Source organism: Crocodylus siamensis, chromosome 6 (genome assembly GCF_052110815.1).
Source record: "Crocodylus siamensis isolate JL-2025a chromosome 6, ASM5211081v1, whole genome shotgun sequence".
Taxonomy (NCBI): domain Eukaryota; kingdom Metazoa; phylum Chordata; order Crocodylia; family Crocodylidae; genus Crocodylus; species Crocodylus siamensis.
In genome coordinates, this window is record NC_143400.1 from 83,457,244 (window position 1) to 83,476,296 (window position 19,053).

General features: G+C 43.7%; 1 protein-coding gene across 1 annotated transcript; it reads left to right on the forward strand.

Moving 5' to 3' along the window:
- Window positions 1-226: 226 nt before the first annotated feature.
- SAMD7 (sterile alpha motif domain containing 7) lies at window positions 227-15,528 on the forward strand. Its single transcript, XM_090055509.1, has 8 exons — window positions 227-329; window positions 2,593-2,719; window positions 6,791-6,927; window positions 8,150-8,228; window positions 10,831-11,513; window positions 12,733-12,854; window positions 14,358-14,468; window positions 15,256-15,528. The coding sequence occupies exons 1-8, from the start codon at window positions 227-229 to the stop codon at window positions 15,526-15,528; spliced, it is 1,635 nt and encodes a 544-aa protein (XP_089911635.1).
- Window positions 15,529-19,053: the final 3,525 nt, after the last annotated feature.

Genomic DNA, 19,053 nt, shown 5'->3' on the forward strand with positions numbered 1-19,053 from the left:
ACCTGCAAGGCTTGGGAATGTGGCACAGCTCAGTGTGGAGTTGGTGCCATTGCCCTCTAGTGCCATTCCCTTTGTTGTCTCAATAGTTTTTCTGGCATTTTGCAAAAACTATCGTGTAAGGGACATGATTTCTCTCTTAAGTACTGAATGTTTTTTTCTTTTCTTGGGTCCTGCTGACTTCATTCTTCACTCTGAAAGAGAAAAGTTTGCTGCCTCACCTCATAACATGACTCCTCGAGATCAAATGAGAAAGATATCTATACTTGGGGAACAAGGCACCTTGGAAGAAAAGCACTTATACCAATTAGCAAGCAGCATGTCTGCAGGAGGTAAGCTAGAACTAGCCAAGACTTTGTATAGTTTTCATAACTTTTCTATACCATGTAAGAAATAATTCTTGGCAAACCTAATGTCCTAGTAGGTTCTCTACCAGATTCTTGATTAGGACTTGGGCAAAAAATGAAGAAACAGCCTCTGAAATGTCTATTCCAGATTTTATGTGAAGTTCAATTCATGTCACAGTAAAGCTTTGGAAAAATTAAGGTTTGATGCTGGAGCACCTGGGAGAACACGTGTACCTGGTCAGGCCCATTGCAGCAAGCCCATTAGGGCATGATCCTGTAAGATGTGGGGAACTAAATAAGCCACTGATCTTTTGCTATTCAACTTCAGCAAATGATCATCCAGGGAAGTACTCAATACCTCACAGGATCAGCTTAAGTCATTAGTAGGCAAACAGGATCAGCAAGGTTGATGGTCTTCAAGGCACAGTCCATACTTTGAATCATGAAATTCCTAGAACTGTGAGACACTGTGACAGGGGGATGACTAACAACTAACAGCCACAGAGTTTTTAAATATAATGTTAAATGTTATTTAAAAAAAGACTAAAATATGCTGGGGGTTTAAGTGTATAATTTGAGGAACAATACTCAAGGAACCAAATATGGATATCCAATGCCTCCTATCTGCACACACTAACAGTGCATTTGAACCAAATAAAATGTAATGCCCTCTCTTTATATTAGTGCTCAGTTTATAAAAGGTTAACACGTGGTTAATAAATGCTGTTATATCATCACAGAGATGAGTAGTATGCATGGGTTTTTGTAAGCACATCAGTAGGTGTTGTAGATGGTTGTAAGCCATGGTTATAGGAAGTTTATTGACCTGGTGGACACTGTAACAATTAATCAGTTATTCATTAGAACAACCATTAGTCATTTACTAATCTTTTACACTTTACATTAAGGGCAGTAAATTTTGAACACTGTAATGATACGCTTCAAATTAAACAGGAAACAGTGCAGCTTCTGCCTCTGCAGAAGAAATGAATGAAAAAAAAGAGTCTCCAGACCCCACATCTTTGCAAGCAGATGAAAGGCTGCTATTGGAGCCAACCCAGAAGAGACAGTTCTGCTGTATATGAATATCCTGGCAGCAAGTGGAGTAAAAGACAGTTTAAGTTTTAAAAATACATCATTTTTTTCCCTCCACTCTTAGCTAAATTTGACTCTAGGTGAATACACCGCAAATACAGATGATGCAGAAAAAACTAAAACAGCTTCAACTTCTCAGGAGGTTCCAAAGCTGCAGAGGGTCCCTGGGCCTATGGAACTTTTAAACTCATTTGAAATTTAAAGTGAAATAAAAACAACAATATCAAATGTGGATTTCAGTAGAAGCCAGGGCAACTGAAAAATGGGTCCCTTATGACTTGTTCCAAACATGCTGAAAAAAATGGGAGCCTTTCCATTGGCTTCACTGAAATTTGGACCAGACTCTAATGAGGTGATTTACTTGGAATTTCGTATTTAATTTTAGGCCCCTAAATTTGAAAAAAAGCTGCCTAAAACTACACAGGGATTCAGCAGCAAATTGAGGGGCTCTCAAGTGCATGTTCATTTTCCTGGATCATGCAATCTCACTGCAGAACAGCTTGAAATATTTCTTAGTTAATTTGATTCCTCTTATTTTTATATACTTGCCCTAGGAATAAAATCTTCTACAATATTCCTCTACATCATACTCCTTTGCTATGTAATAGTGGTGCTATATGATTCAGCAATGAACTTATAAAATTGTCAGACAAGGTTCTTTGGGTAAATCTGATCTTTTATTAGACCAACTGAAATAGTTGGAAAAAATTATTCTTTGCAAATTTGTGGGTAAAAACATTCTTCTTCAGGCAGAGAAGGAGTCTGCAGTTGTTTTGTGCTCTTCCTGGATGGGATAGAATAGAAGCCAGAGGCCAGTCTGCAAGAATACCAGTCAGTGAAAATGAAATTGTCAGTGTTTACATGACTCTTGGTTTACTTTTGGTCTCTTAAAGATTGCAGAATATGAATTACGAATCAATCAAATGCACAGGTCGCTTAGGCCAGGAAATGGCACAACAGTTTTTGTTCAGTGTGAACTTTGTATCTTGTCTTCGTAGGTGATAAGAGGAAAATTGGTACACTACCATTTTAGCACTGAAATCACTGGTAATTAAGGAAGAAATGCTGTATTTCTGGGAGTGCTGATGCTGTGAATAAAATCACCTCCTGACTTACTATTTTCGCTACAGAATTGTACTTTGCTTTATATTAGAACTGCGACAGCGACAAGAGATGCTAATGAGGAGTCAGATGATGACAGCGAACCCTCAGCTAATGGGAGCAGGCTCACAGAAAATGCAGGCGATTCCTTCACAGTTTGAACCTCGGTTTGTAGACAGGTATTTTCTCCCACATTTCCTGTTATAACAGTGCATTTAAAGAACAGCAGGTCACCTTAAGTGTGTATCTTCCATAATTGCCAGCTGGTTAAAGGCCAGTATCTCTTTTGTGTATCTCCTTAGATTTACCGTAGCTAGAAAATTTAATATCTCTGTCACTGGCTAAAAAATAATCCATTGCTCCTGTTATGCTACTATCTGCTCTTACACCCAGCCTTAATCATAGAATCAGTGAGTCGGAAGGGACCTAGACAGATCATTGAGTCCAACCCCCTGCCATGGGCAGGAAGGAGCACTGGGGGTGGCAGGGGTCATAAGACCCCAGCCAGGTGCCTATCCAGTCTCCTCTTGAAGATCTCCAGGGAAGGTGAGAGCACCACCACTCTGGGGAGCCTATTCCAGGCTCTGGCCACCCTTACCATGAAGTAGTTCTTCCTAATATCTAACCTAAACCTGTCCTCCCTCAGCTTGTGGCCATTGTTCCTGGTGACTCCAAGGGGGGCCCTGGTGAACAGACTTTCCCCAAGTCCCTGCTGGTGGCCCCTGATAAGGTTGTAGGCAGCCACAAGATCCCCCCTCAGTCTCCTCTTGCGGAGGTCCCTCAGCCTTTTCTCATAGGGCTGGCCACAGAGGCTCCCAACCATACGAGTGGCCTCCTCTGGACCCTCTCCAGGTTCTCCACGTCCCTCTTGAAGTGGGGTGCCCAGAACTGGACACAGTACTCCAGCTGCGGCCTGACCAGCGCCGCATAGAGGGGGAGCAAGACCTCTCTGGACCTGTTAGTGATGCCCCTGTTGATGTATGACAGGGTGAGGTTGGCTCTGCCTACTGCTTCGTCGCATTGGCGACTCATATTCATCCTGGAGTCGATTCTGACTCCAAGATCCCTCTCTGCCGCTGAGAGGGTCAGCCCCTAACCTATGACCATAATGCTGGTTCCCTCTCCCCAGGTGCAGCACCCTGCACTTGTCCTTGTTGAACCGCATCCTGTTCAGATCTGCCCACTTCTCTAACCTATCCAGGTCTGCCTGGATGTGGTCCCTGCCTGCTGGTGTATTCACTTTACCCCACAGCTTGGTGTCATCAGCGAACTTGAACTGGGTGCTCTCCACACCCTCGTCCAGGTCGCTAATGAAGATGTTTGTGAGGGAGCAGCGGCTAGGGGCGGCCGTGAACCCCCTAGCGCCCCCTACCGTCACGTTAGGGTGACGTAGCACCCTCAGAACCTCGCCCGCCACGACTTTGATGGTAAGATATATAATGTGGAGGCTGCCAGTTTCCCTAATGGACGGTCTAGTTGTTCGTCCCTATTCCAGACGGGTATTTGATAAGCGTCCTGCCTTAAGGGCAATGCGTGCCTCCAAGCCTCCCCCTTAGCACACCCCAAGCCTCGCAGCTGTTCCGGGGGACGCTTGTATGGTCCCTCGCCCCTCGGGTGCCCTTGTTCTCGCTCTCGGGCACCAGGGCTCTTCGCCCACCTGGCGCCTCCTTGGGTCGGGCCCCAATCTCTCGCCCGTTCCCCGTGCCCTGGGCCTGTCACGCTGGCGCCCAGCTACTTGCTGGCGCCTCCTGGGTCGGCTCGCCAGCGCCGCTCACTACCGGCGCCCCCTGGGCCGGGTCCCAGCCGGCGCCTGGCTAATCGCCAGCTCTGCCTGAGTCTGGAGCACTCTCGCCGCCCTAGCCTCGGCGCCCTCGGGCCGGCTCGCTCTCGCCGCCCTAGCCTCGGCGCCCTCGGGCCGGCTCGCTCTCGCCGCCCTAGCCTCGGCGCCCTCGGGCCGGCTCGCTCTCGCCGCCCTAGCCTCGGCGCCCTCGGGCCGGCTCGCTCTCGCCGCCCTAGCCTCGGCGCCCTCGGGCCGGCTCGCTCTCGCCGCCCTAGCCTCGGCGCCCTCGGGCCGGCTCGCTCTCGCCGCCCTAGCCTCGGCGCCCTCGGGCCGGCTCGCTCTCGCCGCCCTAGCCTCGGCGCCCTCGGGCCGGCACGCTCTCGCCGCCCTAGCCTCGGCGCCCTCGGGCCGGCACGCTCTCGCCGCCCTAGCCTCGGCGCCCTCGGGCCGGCACGCTCTCGCCGCCCTAGCCTCGGCGCCCTCGGGCCGGCACGCTCTCGCCGCCCTAGCCTCGGCGCCCTCGGGCCGGCTCTCTCCTCGCCTGGCGCGCTAGCCTTAGCTCTATCGCCGCCCTAGCCTCGGCGCCCTTGGGCCGGCGCTATCGCCGCCCTAGTCTCGGCGCCCTCGGGTGGCTAGCTAGGCCTGGCTATTCGGCCCCTCTCTGGGGCCTTGCCCCTCAGGGCCGCTACCGCGCTCCCTGCGCGTTGCCCCTTTGGGCTTCCCCCCTCCGGGGCCGACACGCCACGCGCCCCGTCTCTGCCCCGCTCTCGGGCCTTGCCCTCTTGGGGCTGACTCCGCGCCCCCGGCGCCCTGTCTCTGCCCCGCTCCGGGGCCTTGCCCTCTCGGGGCTAACTTCCGCGCCCCCTGGCGCCCTGTCCCTGCCCCGCTCCGGGGCTAAACACCGCCCTTATGGGCTGGGGTCTATAACCCCGCACACTGCACCTCCCTGGCGCAATATAATGCCCAGCCGCACCGACAGTAGTGCCCCTGGCACTGTGCCTCAACTGGGCACTGGGAACCCCCAAGCTGTTGGGGAGCTTCCCTTGAGGCCTCCTCGCTCCCCTACAGCCTCCCCGGTCCTCCGGATAAACTGTAACTTAATACTCAAGCCATCTGGCTATAACATAAGCAAAGGCTCCACATGCCTAATAACTCCAAGCCCCACCAGGGCTCGCAATCCTACCTCCAATCAGGGCGATGCTGTTCCCTGCATCATTGCAGCCGGTTAGCGCGATGAAGTAGCAGCCACTAACCCAGGCCGCTCAGCTCAGCCGCAGAGCTCCTGCTCCTGCGGCAGCCAGAAGGGAACTGTGTCTCAGGCTCTGGCCTGAGCTGGTTATAAAGGCCAGGCCCTGCCCCCTTCCGGCCATGTGACCACCTGGTTGTCCTGGCAACCAGGTACCTGAGCTGCCTGGGTGATTGACAGCTCTGCCAATCACCCTCTCAATCACGGAGCACCTCTGTGACTCCGTGACAATGTTGAACAGCACCGGCCCAAGAACCGAGCCCTGGGGGTCTCCGCTGCCTACACCCTCCCAGGTTGCTATCGACCCGTCCACCACCGCCCTCTGGGTTCGCTCCTGGAGCCAGTTTGCCACCCATGTGACTGTGCATTCGTCCATGCTGCAGTCCCTCAGCTTGCCCACCAGAATTGGGTGGGACACTGTGTTGAAGGCCTTCTGGAAGTCCAAGAAGATGACATCAACTTCCTCCATCACATCTAAGCTCTTTGTTACCTGGTCATAGAAAGGGACCAGGTTAGTCAGGCAGGATCGGCCTTACACGAATCCATGCTGGTTACCTCTCAACATCACTTCCCCTGTAGGGCTCTCACAAGTGTGGCCCTTGATAATTTTTTCAAAGACCTTCCCCAGGATAGAAGTGAGACTGACTGGCCTGTAGTTGCCAGGCTCTTCCTTCCTCCCCTTCTTGAAAATAGGGACCACACTGGCCCTTTTCCAGTCCTCAGGGACTTGGCCCAAGCATCAGGAGTCCTCAAACAGCCGTGCCAATGGCTCTGCAATGACACCAGCCAATTCCCTTAACTCCACAAACATTTGCTGACCCAACCATTTAATAAGTCCCTATGCTATGAACATTCTGAGTCAAGACAATTTCTCTGTTCTCTCTGAATCCAAGCCATAGGGCAGCATTGGAACATGGTGCTACTGCACATACTGTCTTCCAGCTGAAAGGTAAAACTGAAGTATTGATGACTATGCTTGTCAAAGGCCCCACATCCCATAACATACAGGATGAAACATTAACCCAGGTTGTTCTTGATCGTTCTGTAACAAAAATGTCGGAAAATTGCGAGATTATGGTCCTAGTTCTAACTCACTCACCTGGGGCAAACGTCATAGCTTCAGAACTCTGAAACTCATATCATGCTGGAAATAATCAATCCTTTAACCCGAGTGTTGGAGGATGTGCTTTGCATGTCTGACTGTCATTTTTTCTCTCTGCTTAGAGACTTGTTGCCTTCTACCGAAATGATGGCATCAGCTGACCCAAGACAGATTCATGTAGCTTCCCACCTTGGACCTTCCATCCCCCAGCCTACAAACATGCCAAACATATTGTCCAATCGGGTTTACCCTGGTCCAGGTAACAGCCAGCTGAATGCAACTCCTGAAAATCAGTAGTATGCTACTGAAAAACAGCTGCTGATAGCCACTCATAACATTTGTAACTGATGGGACTAAATGTGTGTAATTCCATTAATCATTATCAAGGAGCATTATGAAAGGGACATGCTTATCAAGCAGAAATCCCAGCCTGTGCCATTATAGGATTTATGACACACAAGATAGAATTTAATGGATATTCTGAGCCTATAAGATCTTCATTTGATTTATTTTTGCAAGAATGTTCCCTCTATTTCCATTCATATTTTTCTAACAATGTGATATTTATCCAAATCTCCCAACCTTAGTGGAATGCAATAACCAGAAACATTTGTCTAAGTGGTGATGCACCTTGTGGTATATATATTTAACTCTTTTTAATAGAATACTGTTTATCTTGGCTGTTTTAAAGGAGCTGTTATTGATCATATTCTCTGATCAGAACCCATTCATTCTACCTGGAGCTGATCTGTTCCCATGTAGCGGGGTACACATTTAATGGAAGCTTTATTGTTGTATGTTCCTATGGGAATAAGTGGATGCAGTGGTAAACTTCATGGCTTCAGAACTCTGAAAATAATGTTATGCTGAAAATAATAAACAATCAGAGGTTGTATCTTGCAGGTGTTATGTAGGCCTGAGTACAGGGCTCAGGGCAGCTTTTAGAAGCTTCCAAGATGCAGAAACAGGATGTTTTTGGCTTCAGCTTCTCTCCCTGCTGTAGGTTTCTGCCTTTGACATACTACAGATGAATCTGAAGAGTCCTCTGGAGGAAATGCTATTAAAAATTTAATGCAAGTTCAGGATAGCCAGACTTTAAATAGACTTACATGAAACAAATTGGCTTGCCTTTTCTAAATCATCAGTTATTTACTGAGTGGCTTTTGTACATACTTCAAAGACAGGAGCTGCCACATAAATATCCCTTCTGCCCTGGCCTATGAGGAATATATATGCATGTTCCTGACTAAGGATTGGGCCCTGAAAGCACTTGCTGACTTCATGCTAATTACCACAATAAGTTTAATGAAGTAACAAACATTTATAAGATCTGGCTCAAAGTTATACCAATGATGAGAAAAAATATTTTAAAGCTCATATTTTTAGCATCCCATTAAACTGTCCTTGTAGAGCTTTGGGTGCTTCTATTTGCTTGGCAGAAATGAGAGAATTCTAAGCATTTTTAAACTTTTTTTTTTTAGGATACACTTTTCTCCCACCAGAATCCATGGAAGCTGTGGCCAGGAGGCAGGAGCTGGTTCAAAAGCAAAATATTGCCAGGTAATTGACTCTGTGCTGTGCTCTGAGGTTCATGCAGCAGGCAGAAATGCTTGAACTACAGACTTTTCAATGACCTAATGTTGGTGTGCCTTGTTAAAGGAAATAGCAATACTTATTCAACCATCCAGAATAGTAAGAAGTCCTAAAGATTTCAGGAAGCCTGAAGAGCAGCTAAACTCTGTTAGTCTCCCAGTCTCCTTGTAGCTTTCAGTGGGATATCTAAGAGACAAACCCCCCAGAACAAGTTGGAGATTGTAACTGGATCCAAGCTTTGCAACATGCCCCTGTCTCTGATGTGGACTCCTGGATTCAAACACCTTGATTCTAGAAAGTCTCAGAATAAGGTCTAAGCTTCACAACTTGGTCGCATGACTCATTCCATTTTAAATTCTACAGCTGGTGTTGTGGGAAGATTGGAAACCTCTCCAGCATACACAGTGGCTAGCAGTCCTGCTTAGTAAATGTTGGTGTCAGGGATCATTATGCAGGGTCTGGCAATTTGCTGTGGTTTTCATATAATCAGCTGGTGGCTCAAAAACCTGTATTTCCTTCCCTACACACCACATACTCTACCCTCACCATCAAAACAGGCTCTTAATCCATTCTCTCTATTGAGCTTTGTAATTTAAAATTGCAAAATGTTATACCAACTTCCTGCATTTATGGGTGCCCAGAACACGGTGAATTCCCCCAAGAGCTTTGAGTCGAGGCTTATGACAGCAGAAAGAGAATGCCCTAAACAATGACATTCAAAACAAAGACTGGGAGAAGGGAAAATGTAGAAAGAAAATGATTAACAGAAAGGGTTGAAAGGTTGTGGATCTGTCCCCTCAGACCAGGAAGGATTAGCACCATGCCCAGAGCCCATTCAGACTCCTTCCTTCATGAAGCAAACCCCCAAAATAAAATACTTTAAACAAAATCCAGCAAGTAGCTTTCCCCAGACCCACAGACTCCTAGCTACTTTTGCCCCACTTGTGTATGGACAATGTTTGGGGGGGAACACACTACCCCCAACAAATTTCACCCTATAATACTTCTTCTCACACTGATGTTTTCAGCCTTTATAGAAATTAAATGCTCATCAGGTACTCACCTGACTCCTTCCCACCTGGCTCTACCAACCCCAAACACCTGTTACTGAAGAGCCTGTGCTTCAAAACAGGGCAGGCTGGCCCCAGATGAAAAGGGCAGGTCAACCTGTTACTAGGATAGGATTCAGCAGCATCACACCGTAACTCCCTTTTTAAACCTTCCTTTATTTACTTTTCTGTCAAGACTGCTCTCTGTTCATTGCCCAGACTGATTCTACTTTGCTGAATGCCCAAACTATTGAAGTTACATTCTTTACCTTTTACATTTTATATCACCAGGAGGTCCAAAGACACAAGGATTCGGTGTCACTCAGTCTCCATTAGGGAGCTGGTGTGGTGCAGGTGCTAAAGTTCTCAGTTAACTAGTCCAAAGGTTGCCAGTTTAAGGCCATAGCAGAAGTGTTCATGGTATGGGCTGTCAGATTCTAACAAGCTGTGCTAAATGCCTTGTCACAAGGATGTGTGAGGAAAATCTCCATTAGGTACCAGGGTATGACAGCTCTGTGCATTAGGTCACCCAAGGACCTAGCATGCAGGCACAGAGGCTTCTGCAATCTGTAAAAGAATTCCCCAGTCACACCTTTTCCAGTGTTCTCTGGCCCTTTATTTTCATTAAGATATTAAGGAAACTGTCCTGATCAGTACAAAACTGGTTGACCTCTCGCAATCTCTTTCTCATACGGGAGGCACAATAGAATCTCTTCAAGGCAGGAATGATGGGCAAAGCCTTCCCTGTTTTGAATTTGGGAAGGGTATCTTGGATCTGCTCAGTGTCTGAGCTCCAGTTGGTGCAGTGCAAGGGCTGCCAGGGAGGATCAGACACCTGTTTCTGCATTGGTCTGTCCTCCTGCAAGCCTCCTCTTTACAGAGACAACAGGCAGGGGCTAGCACAGGAGGCCATTCCATTAGCTTTATCTTCAGCTGACCATTAACTGTAAGAATCCAGCCCCATTACAACCTCTTGAGCAATAGATGGGGCCAAGGCAAAATGAAGGACTGTCATGAGATTTTCACTCACTGATGGTAATTGTTTCTAGAATATCACAGAGGCCTGTAATGTCAGAATAATGCCAAGTCAAATACTTGTCTTTCTTTCAGTTTACTGTCAAGTTTTGCTTGGCAAGCTCAGCTTTTGTTTTTAAGAAATATCTTTAACCTTTATGGATTGAAGTTTTCAAAATGTGAGGTAAATGTAATTGATGCAGCAATATCTGTGCTGAAAAATATTCCATCCACTATTGTTACAAGCAAAATATTTTTTCAGTATTTCTTGTATTACTTTGTGTATTTGGCAGCACCTTGGGTAGAGTCATTTTTACTGTTTCCTCTGCTGTTCATCTGGGTCTTCCATGTCCAGCAACATGGGAGAGGGGGAAAAAAAGAGTGCAATATTTTTCTATTTCAGTCTGTATTTCTATCCAATTACCCTTTGTTTTAACCTGTCACTGAAAAAGAAAAGACAAGAGAACTGATCAGTCCTCATTGCTTACGCTTTCTGCATCTCTTAGAATGGAAATGGAAATGAGTGCTATTTTTCAACAAAAGGAAATTGAGAAAGCTCATCGTAAAGGGCTACTGGGTCTGGAAGCACCTTTCTTGTACCATGGTATGCCAGTTAGCTCAGCTGGTTTCCGTGGTAGGCACCGACTACCTGATGGCCACCTTCCTAGTGACTTATATGTTCATCGAACCATGCTTGATGACCTTCATGGCAACTCTGTGCTCGTGGCGACCAGCCCATACCCTCCTGTGAGCAGTCTACAGAGAGAGAGAGGTCGTCGGCCAGGAAGAAGAGCTGGGACTCACAAAACTGGAGACTGCAACAGCAATGGCAGCAAGAGCCAAACTGAAGACAAGTCTGCTGACTCTGTTTCTGTTGCAGCTGATGATGAGAAAGAAGGCAAGAGAGAAGCAGAAGCTGAGACACCAAGCAAACAGGAACAAAATAAAGCCCATGCTGAGCCTTCTGCTACAGTTGCCAAAAGCTGTAAAGAGTTTGAACCTGGCCTGAGAAAAAGCTGTGCTACTCATGAAATTCCCACTGGAACAAACGTCTGCAGCAGTGCAAATGAGAAGGACTCCAGTAACTCCTGTACAGCCTTTGATGACAAGTACACGTATCCATCTGCACTGACATTCTCAGCACTGCCATATGGATTCCCTCTACCCAGTAACCCACTACTACCTCCAGGTTTGTCAAGTCTTCACATAATAATTTGATGTCATATGAATTGTTTTTAGTTGATTAGCTCTCATTGTTCTCTCTTTATTTTAACCTTATTTCCCAATTTCCAGAATTTTAAAGAAGTTAACTGATTAACCAGTGGTTTGTGCTGCAATTAACAGTAACAATGGCTTGATATATGCCTATGGGTGATGGCAAACAAATGCAATCTCTCCCATTTATAGTGTATTTCCCATGTTGTTTTCCTGGCATGATGATAGTTTTAGTCTTTAAGGCAGTGATGTTCAATACTGCTGAAGCACTCAGGCAAGAGACAGAGTGGCAAAGGGGAAACTTCACAAAACAAACTCCTACAAACCGATGTAATGTTTGTGCTATGCTACTGTGCTGTTGTAACAAGATTACATCACATGTAGATGTGACAATAACACACACCATGTGTTATATCAGGGTCATGCAATCATTCCCTTCAACTCTATTCAGTGTATTCCATACTCTGAGAATAGATGCCAGGGTAGGAAGGATCCTGGCAGCAACTGCCTGCTTGATCAGTGCTTCTTGGTTTGTCAGGTAGCACAGGGAGTCTTCCTATAAATTGCCAGAAATGAAATGTATACCCAAGACTTGAATTCTCTGACAGTCAGCTATAGTCCTCTAAGAGATGTCTCTGTCTCAAACCACAGGTTGAGGATTACTGTTAAATGAAGGTATGCTCAGATCTACATCCAAGAACATGCACAAAAGCCAGTCTGTGTCACTACTGAATGAATTCTGCAGCTTGCCGGCAAGCCTTAAACGTGTTTTCTGTCTGCAAAGTAAATGCAGGTTAAGGCAGTGCAAAAATAAACATTATTGCTGCAGTTTCTGAAAGTGGTGCTCTCTCTTTTCCATTCTCTTTCTGCATGTGTTTACAGCAGATCTGGGGTGTGATGAATTGAGGTTAAATAAGGATGTGGACGCATGTAACAATAAACTGTTCCCAAATGTCACTGAATATAGATTTTAAAAAATGTCATTTAACAAAAAAGAAAAAAATAAACCCTTCAGAATCAGAAAGCGATGAGTGACAGCTTCATATTTTGCTTAAGACTTAGCTATGTGCATGTGACTATGTAGCATTGTTAGTGTATGAAGTAGATACTGTAGGTGTGTATAAACTCTTACTAAGCTTTTCCTATTGCTTTGTCAATCAAAATAATGGAAGTATTTTTGTTTCTTCTTAAAGGAGGACACAGCCTGATTTTGAATGGAGACGATATTTCTTCCGCTGAAGACATTCGCAAATGGACGGTCAATGACGTATTCAATTTTATTATTAGTCTCCCAGGTTGTTCAGACTGTGCTCAGGTGATCATTAATATTAAACACATTTACCATACATGTTTAGATCTTTAAAGATACATATCCTGAGTTTAAAGTTCAGATAATATTTAGCTGGGATTGCAGCCATGTAATAAAAGACAGTTCCTTAAAGAAACTGTGGTGTTGATTAATGCTCTTTGGTATGGATAAGGGGATAAGTGACATGGGAATAGTTAGGGGAAGCATAAGGACCCCATCCCATGCCTTCTCCCCAGTCTCCAGGAGAGCACTTACAATTTGGGGACAGACAGAAGCAGCCTTTTTTTTTCTTAGGACATTCATGTAACCAACCTACGATTTCAGTAGTCAAGGGATGGTGAAATTACTCATTCCATTTTCCTCTGAAAGATCACTTGCAATATAAACAGAAGGCTGTACATTTGCATATTCATAGATAAAGAAAAGATGAGTGTAATAAAAGCCTCCTTTATTGATCACAAAATACTTACTTTCACTAAAATAATGAAACTAAATAATGCTTCAGTGTTATCATGTCAGGGCTTATTAAGAATCAGTAGATATGTTTCAAGTAGAGATGCTGACAGCCACATAATCCCAAAAATGAGAGGTGAAGCTATTATTTATTGGATTAATATTGTGGCGGTCAGCAGTCCTGAGCGCCAGTGCTAGATGATAAGCTCGGGCGAACAGGCGGGGGCTAGCGGGGCAGAGACGGCACTGATGCGTAGTGGTTGCAACATAGTTTTATTACTTACGCTTGTAGGGAGCATAGGTTTCAGTTGTAATCTTTTGTTAAACAGAACGATTGAACCCTAAGTTGAAAACAACTAACTGAACTAATAAAGTAAAATAAAGTAGAACAGAATAGAACGGAGTAATCGGAGTAGAATGGAGCGGAATGAGGAATGAAGTAGAATGACAGCTGACGGAAACAAGTCGACTGAACACAAGCATGCAGGGACGGGGTACGCCGGGAACAGCAGTGGCAGAGAGACAGGGTTCACAGGTGGCCAGCCTGTGAAGTAGCCCAAGGTCTTAGCGGGTCTCTGGTCTCCGTGGGTCTCTGGGGTGGTCTCTGAGCTACTCTCTGAGAGTCTCTGTCTGGGTGGAAACTCAGTTGGCTTAAATACTTCTTAAACAGCCAATCACACGATGCCTTTTGTGGAAAGTTCTAGTTGATTACATCATGGCTATCTGCTAGTGCATGACTGGGCATGCGCGCTCTGTCAAATTGAATACCTTATTAATCACACACTGGCCATGTGCGTGGCATGTGTCTGAACATGCGCACTTACTTTAAGGGCTGTCTACCTGCATGCATGTTGGTGCTTGTCTCTCTTAACTTGGTAACTCTTAACTTTGGTGTCATCAGCACCTTTTAACTTTTGGCTCTGACAAATATAAGCTGAATTACTTTAATAGTTTTGTTTTCCACTTTTATTATCTACGTATACTGATTAAGATAGAAAATAGAAATGGTAAAGCCTGCTCTAACAAATTGTGACAATAATTTCCTTGTTTGATAAGTTATTTAAAGATCATGCCATTGATGGAGAAACCTTGCCACTGCTCACAGAAGAACATCTTTTGGACACAATGGGATTAAAACTTGGCCCAGCACTAAAAATTCGATCTCAGGTACAGTGGCTAAATACAATCAAATTCCAAACAGTTGGAGAATGAAAGATTTGTGAGTCATACGAAGCATTTGAGTTGAACCTCTTTTGACTTTTCCAAGTTATATTTTTCCATTCACAAAATATCTGAAATAATATTGTGACCTGATGCACTGCCCACTCCAGGTGGACAACAAATTAGATCAAGTTAAAGAGTGCCTATGAATGATTTCTTGAAAAAGACAGTAACTGGAGTGAGTACCTTTGGGAATGTCAGGATCCACAGCCAAAATCATAGCATGGATTGAAATTAGAAATGAGAAGGTATAATTGACTAAACAAACCTATCTCCTCTCATTCCTTCCCTCCTCTGGCCACTGAGGGTGGTTCTCTACTATACACTCTCCAGCGTCTCTCATTGTCTTATTAGACCTGTCTTCCTTTACTTATTATCGTTAGCTTTCATTGTTGCTATCTTATGCATGCTAAAGAGCACCACTACAGGGAATGTGGCTCAACTTCCCCTAAAGGTGGTGCAGGGCACAGCCAAACACATTCAGTAAATGAGCATGGCCAGTTTAATTCAGAAATGTGGGGGAGGGGCAGTCAAAGAAATTTCAGATTTTTTGCTAACTACGATACCTGTCTTTGTGAGATGGCTGGAGTACCCCGCCAGAAGGCTCTCAGGCCATGTCTCCATCCACCTGTAGATAATCTGGCGTTGAAATCAAATGCAATGTTAAGCTGGTCATTTAATAAACCAACATTATTTGTAGACGCAATCACCATAATTGGTTTTGTCTTTAAAGGTGTCTCGACGTCTAGGAAATGCATTTTGCATGATGAATCTTCCTCTGTCAATGCCCCTTCCTTCTACTACAGGCAAACCATCAGATCAGCCCTCCGACATGACCTCCCCTGTGCACTGCAATAGCAGTGGTGATACTCTAGGTAGTCCCTGCTCACTGGACCCAGAAACTTCAAAAACAGTGGAGCAGCTTGTTTCAGAAGGCAGGGAAAATCCATGCGACACAGCTGGAGCCCAGGCTGACTTCCAGATGGTCAGTTTTCAGAAGAGTTGAGTTGGGTGCAAGATATGCAGTGTTTTTATTAATAAATGTAGAATTGATATGTTACAAAGAGTTTGAAGGTACATCTGAAGTTTTTGTGAAATTTGGGGATGGTGAAATCTCCTGTAAATGCAGCAGGATTCAGTTCGATACTTTAAAAACATTTTCTTTAGAAAATGCAAAAACAGTGCAATTAGTTTCAACTGCAATTCCTTCAGTTGAACATTAATATAATTAAAATCTAACTCCCTTATCTTCACTAAAATCTAGCAGGGATTCAAAGCATGCTATCTTAGGGCTTGATCTCCAAGTGTGAGAAACTTGACAGGGAGAAAAAAAAGGGATGGCACAGTGCTTTTGCTCAAAATCTTTTAGCATTTCCCAGAGCTAAACACTGTTTCTACTGAATCCCATGGCAAAACTCTGATAGAATTCAGTGGGAGCATGTGGGTATAACCGCATACAACAGAGAAATGAGCACAAAGCACTGCAGTTTGAGTAAGTTTTAATGCCCTAACTGTGAATATTGGGGAAGTGGAGACAGGCAGAGCCTGACACAGGCATGGGCAAATTGGGAGGCTGCCCGGACAGAAAGGGTAAATTACTGAAAATGGTAATTTTGTTGTTGTTGTCCAATTATTGTTATAATTATCTCTGATAAAGAGGGGCCCGATACTAAAAGTTTGCCCGGGTCCACCAGGAGTCAAGATATGGTATTGGAGGCAGGATGTGGACATAAGAATGATACATGTAACTGCCATGCCCTTTAGTCTGAGATACGCCTGCTAACATGCTTGAGCCCTGTGTCACCTGACTGATTGAGCTTAGGAGGAAACAAGAATAGAGGCTGTTTTGAAGACAGCCAGAGAAACAGCAATGCTTTCCATAATTCATATAGCCAGCTGGCTCAGGCTCCCAACCACCACTGGGCTCAGGATCCTTGCTAGCTAGACTGCAATAGCACCTCTTTCCCATGTCTTAATTCACCCAAGAAGGCCCTGCATTAAAAAGCACGTTCTGCTCAAGAGCACACATCTCAAATGCACCTCGCCTTGCAGGAGGTTATCCATTTCAGACCCAGTCATCTGTGGTGTGCACCAATATGGTGTCCCATTGCTTTTATCACTCAAAAGCAGTGAAGTCATAAAGCCAAGGCTTTAGAAAGGGATAAATCCCACAGAATTTTCGGTAGTTCCTATGTGGATTATTCTTGGGTCCCTCTTTATTGGTTTTGGTCACACATTGTTCCCCACATTCAGACTTTGATGATTCTCTAGTGTTCACTTCCATTCCCATCTTCCTCGCTGCCGAAAGAAGTCCTTACTTCAGGAAACCCCACAAATATTTTGGATAAAATGAAATGTTTAAGCTTGAGGCTTGACAAATTTTGGATGTACCATATGTTAGTAATGTAAAGTCCCTTCCCCCTACTTTATGACTTTGAGTAATTAAACACCAGGAGGAATGCTGATGTTAAGCTAATTAATGTCTAATTACTATATGTTTTTCATTTGCCTTTTAGATTGTGGGCACCTGGTTTTTTGTTTTATCTTGGGATAAATTAGTCTATGTGTTTGGTCATGTGACTCATGTGTTTGTGCATCAGAAAATAATTTAATATAATGCTATCAGTAGAAACTATATGAGAATGCTTATCTTATTTGATTGTATGGTTCATACAGTGTGGCCTTGATAGCAAAATAATTATTTTTGTATTCTCTTCCTGAATCAGCAAAGATTTGTTCTAAAAAGTGTAGGAGCATGAGGGTGCTTTCAGTGGGGTTTTTATCACTGACTGGTTTCTAGAACTGATACATGGTTTTTATATATTCCTCTACAATACAGAGTATGCTACATATGATGCTAATTATAATATGTAGAGCCTACATACTAAAATATAATTTCCAGTTTTAGTATAATTCAATAAAACCCATTACATCCTAACAATGCAAGTATGAGATATATTACTAGAAAATAGGCAGAAAAATACCCTAAACTTGTCACATTTGCAATACTAAAAATATTTATAGAAATGCCAATGGACACTAAGGATTCATCTATACATGTGCTTTAATGTTCAGTAGACTATTTTAGTGCCCATTAAAGCATCACATAAAAAACTATGTCATTACATTAACGGGCAGTAAAATAGTCTACTGCAAATTAAGCGTAACTAAAAACACATGCAAATGCACTATCGTGTATTAGCGCAACCTAATGTGCATTAATTTAGTACTTCACATTGGAGATACTAAATTTAATTTGCATTAAAAAGGCGCATTAATTCACACATAGTTATGCCCAGAATCTGCCAAATTGAATCCTGTTCTTAATTCTATTGAAATCAATGGGATCCATGGATTACAAAGAGAAAAAAATATAATCTAAAGAAAATAATGTCTTAATCTGGGATTTAAAAGATCTTAATTTGTTCCTTAAAAATAAGACATTTCCCTGAAACTAAATGCCTATTATTTAAAAAATTACAGAAGCCATAACACCTAAATATAATTCCATAAGAATCTCTATAGAAAGCCTCAGTAGGAGATATTAATCCTAAATGACAATCAGTTTGCTGGTTAATGTTTCTCAAATAGTTTCAGAAAGTGTGATTTACATGTTTTTCAATAGTCCTTTCATACTTGTTCATGGCTAAGAAAAACTTTTTGAGAAATGATGGGGGTGTTGTTCAGTGTTTTTTATGAAATAATTTTAAAAATACTTTAAACACTTTTGGATAAAAAGCCAAAATCTACTTGTAGGTTTGTAGTCTGCCTGATCTTTTTTAAATCTGCTATTCTACTAAGTAACACCTAGGATTACTAGGTGCCTGTCTGCACTAGATATGAATAGAGTAAGATTTTTTTCCTCGTATTCTTTAATTTGTGAGTTAGTTTAATTTCTTGAGTTAGTTAAATAAGAGTCAGTTTTCCCTTTCTGTTAGTATAGATTTTTCACGCAGCAACAGGGAAAAGGAAAATATTTGCTAAAAATAACAAAAAGTGGTTGTTAAAAATGTTAGGGAGACTTAGATACAGGTATAGGACCTGAAGTTATTTTAAGAGATTTATCTTTTTGTAAAAATGACTAAATGTTTTTGTTGACCATGTCCCTTTATCTAATTAAACACAATTAATTCAGTGGTTTCCAAACTGCTTCCTACCTTCTCTTTATTGTGTATTATTCTACTTGTGGTTTAATTTTAGGTTGCAAGACTTCCTACTAAATGCTTACGGAAAAGCCTTTCTGTTTTCCTCTTATGGGACAAAGAGGTTTACAGTCTTCTTGAACTCTGCCAGTGTGGATGGGTAGATCTCTGCTATGCGCTTAGGTGAATCAACCACAAGATGTCATTACAAAGTTACAGTTAGCTAAACTAAACTGACTTCCTTCTCAAATTGAGCCCAACCCCTTTGCAGCATTAGTTACTTACTAAGAACAAATAGGGAGAAGTCAAACATTTTTGAAGAAACTAGAAAGAAACTTGACTCGGTATCTTGTGTCCATGGGAATTTGCCCTGAGAGTTAAGATTAGGA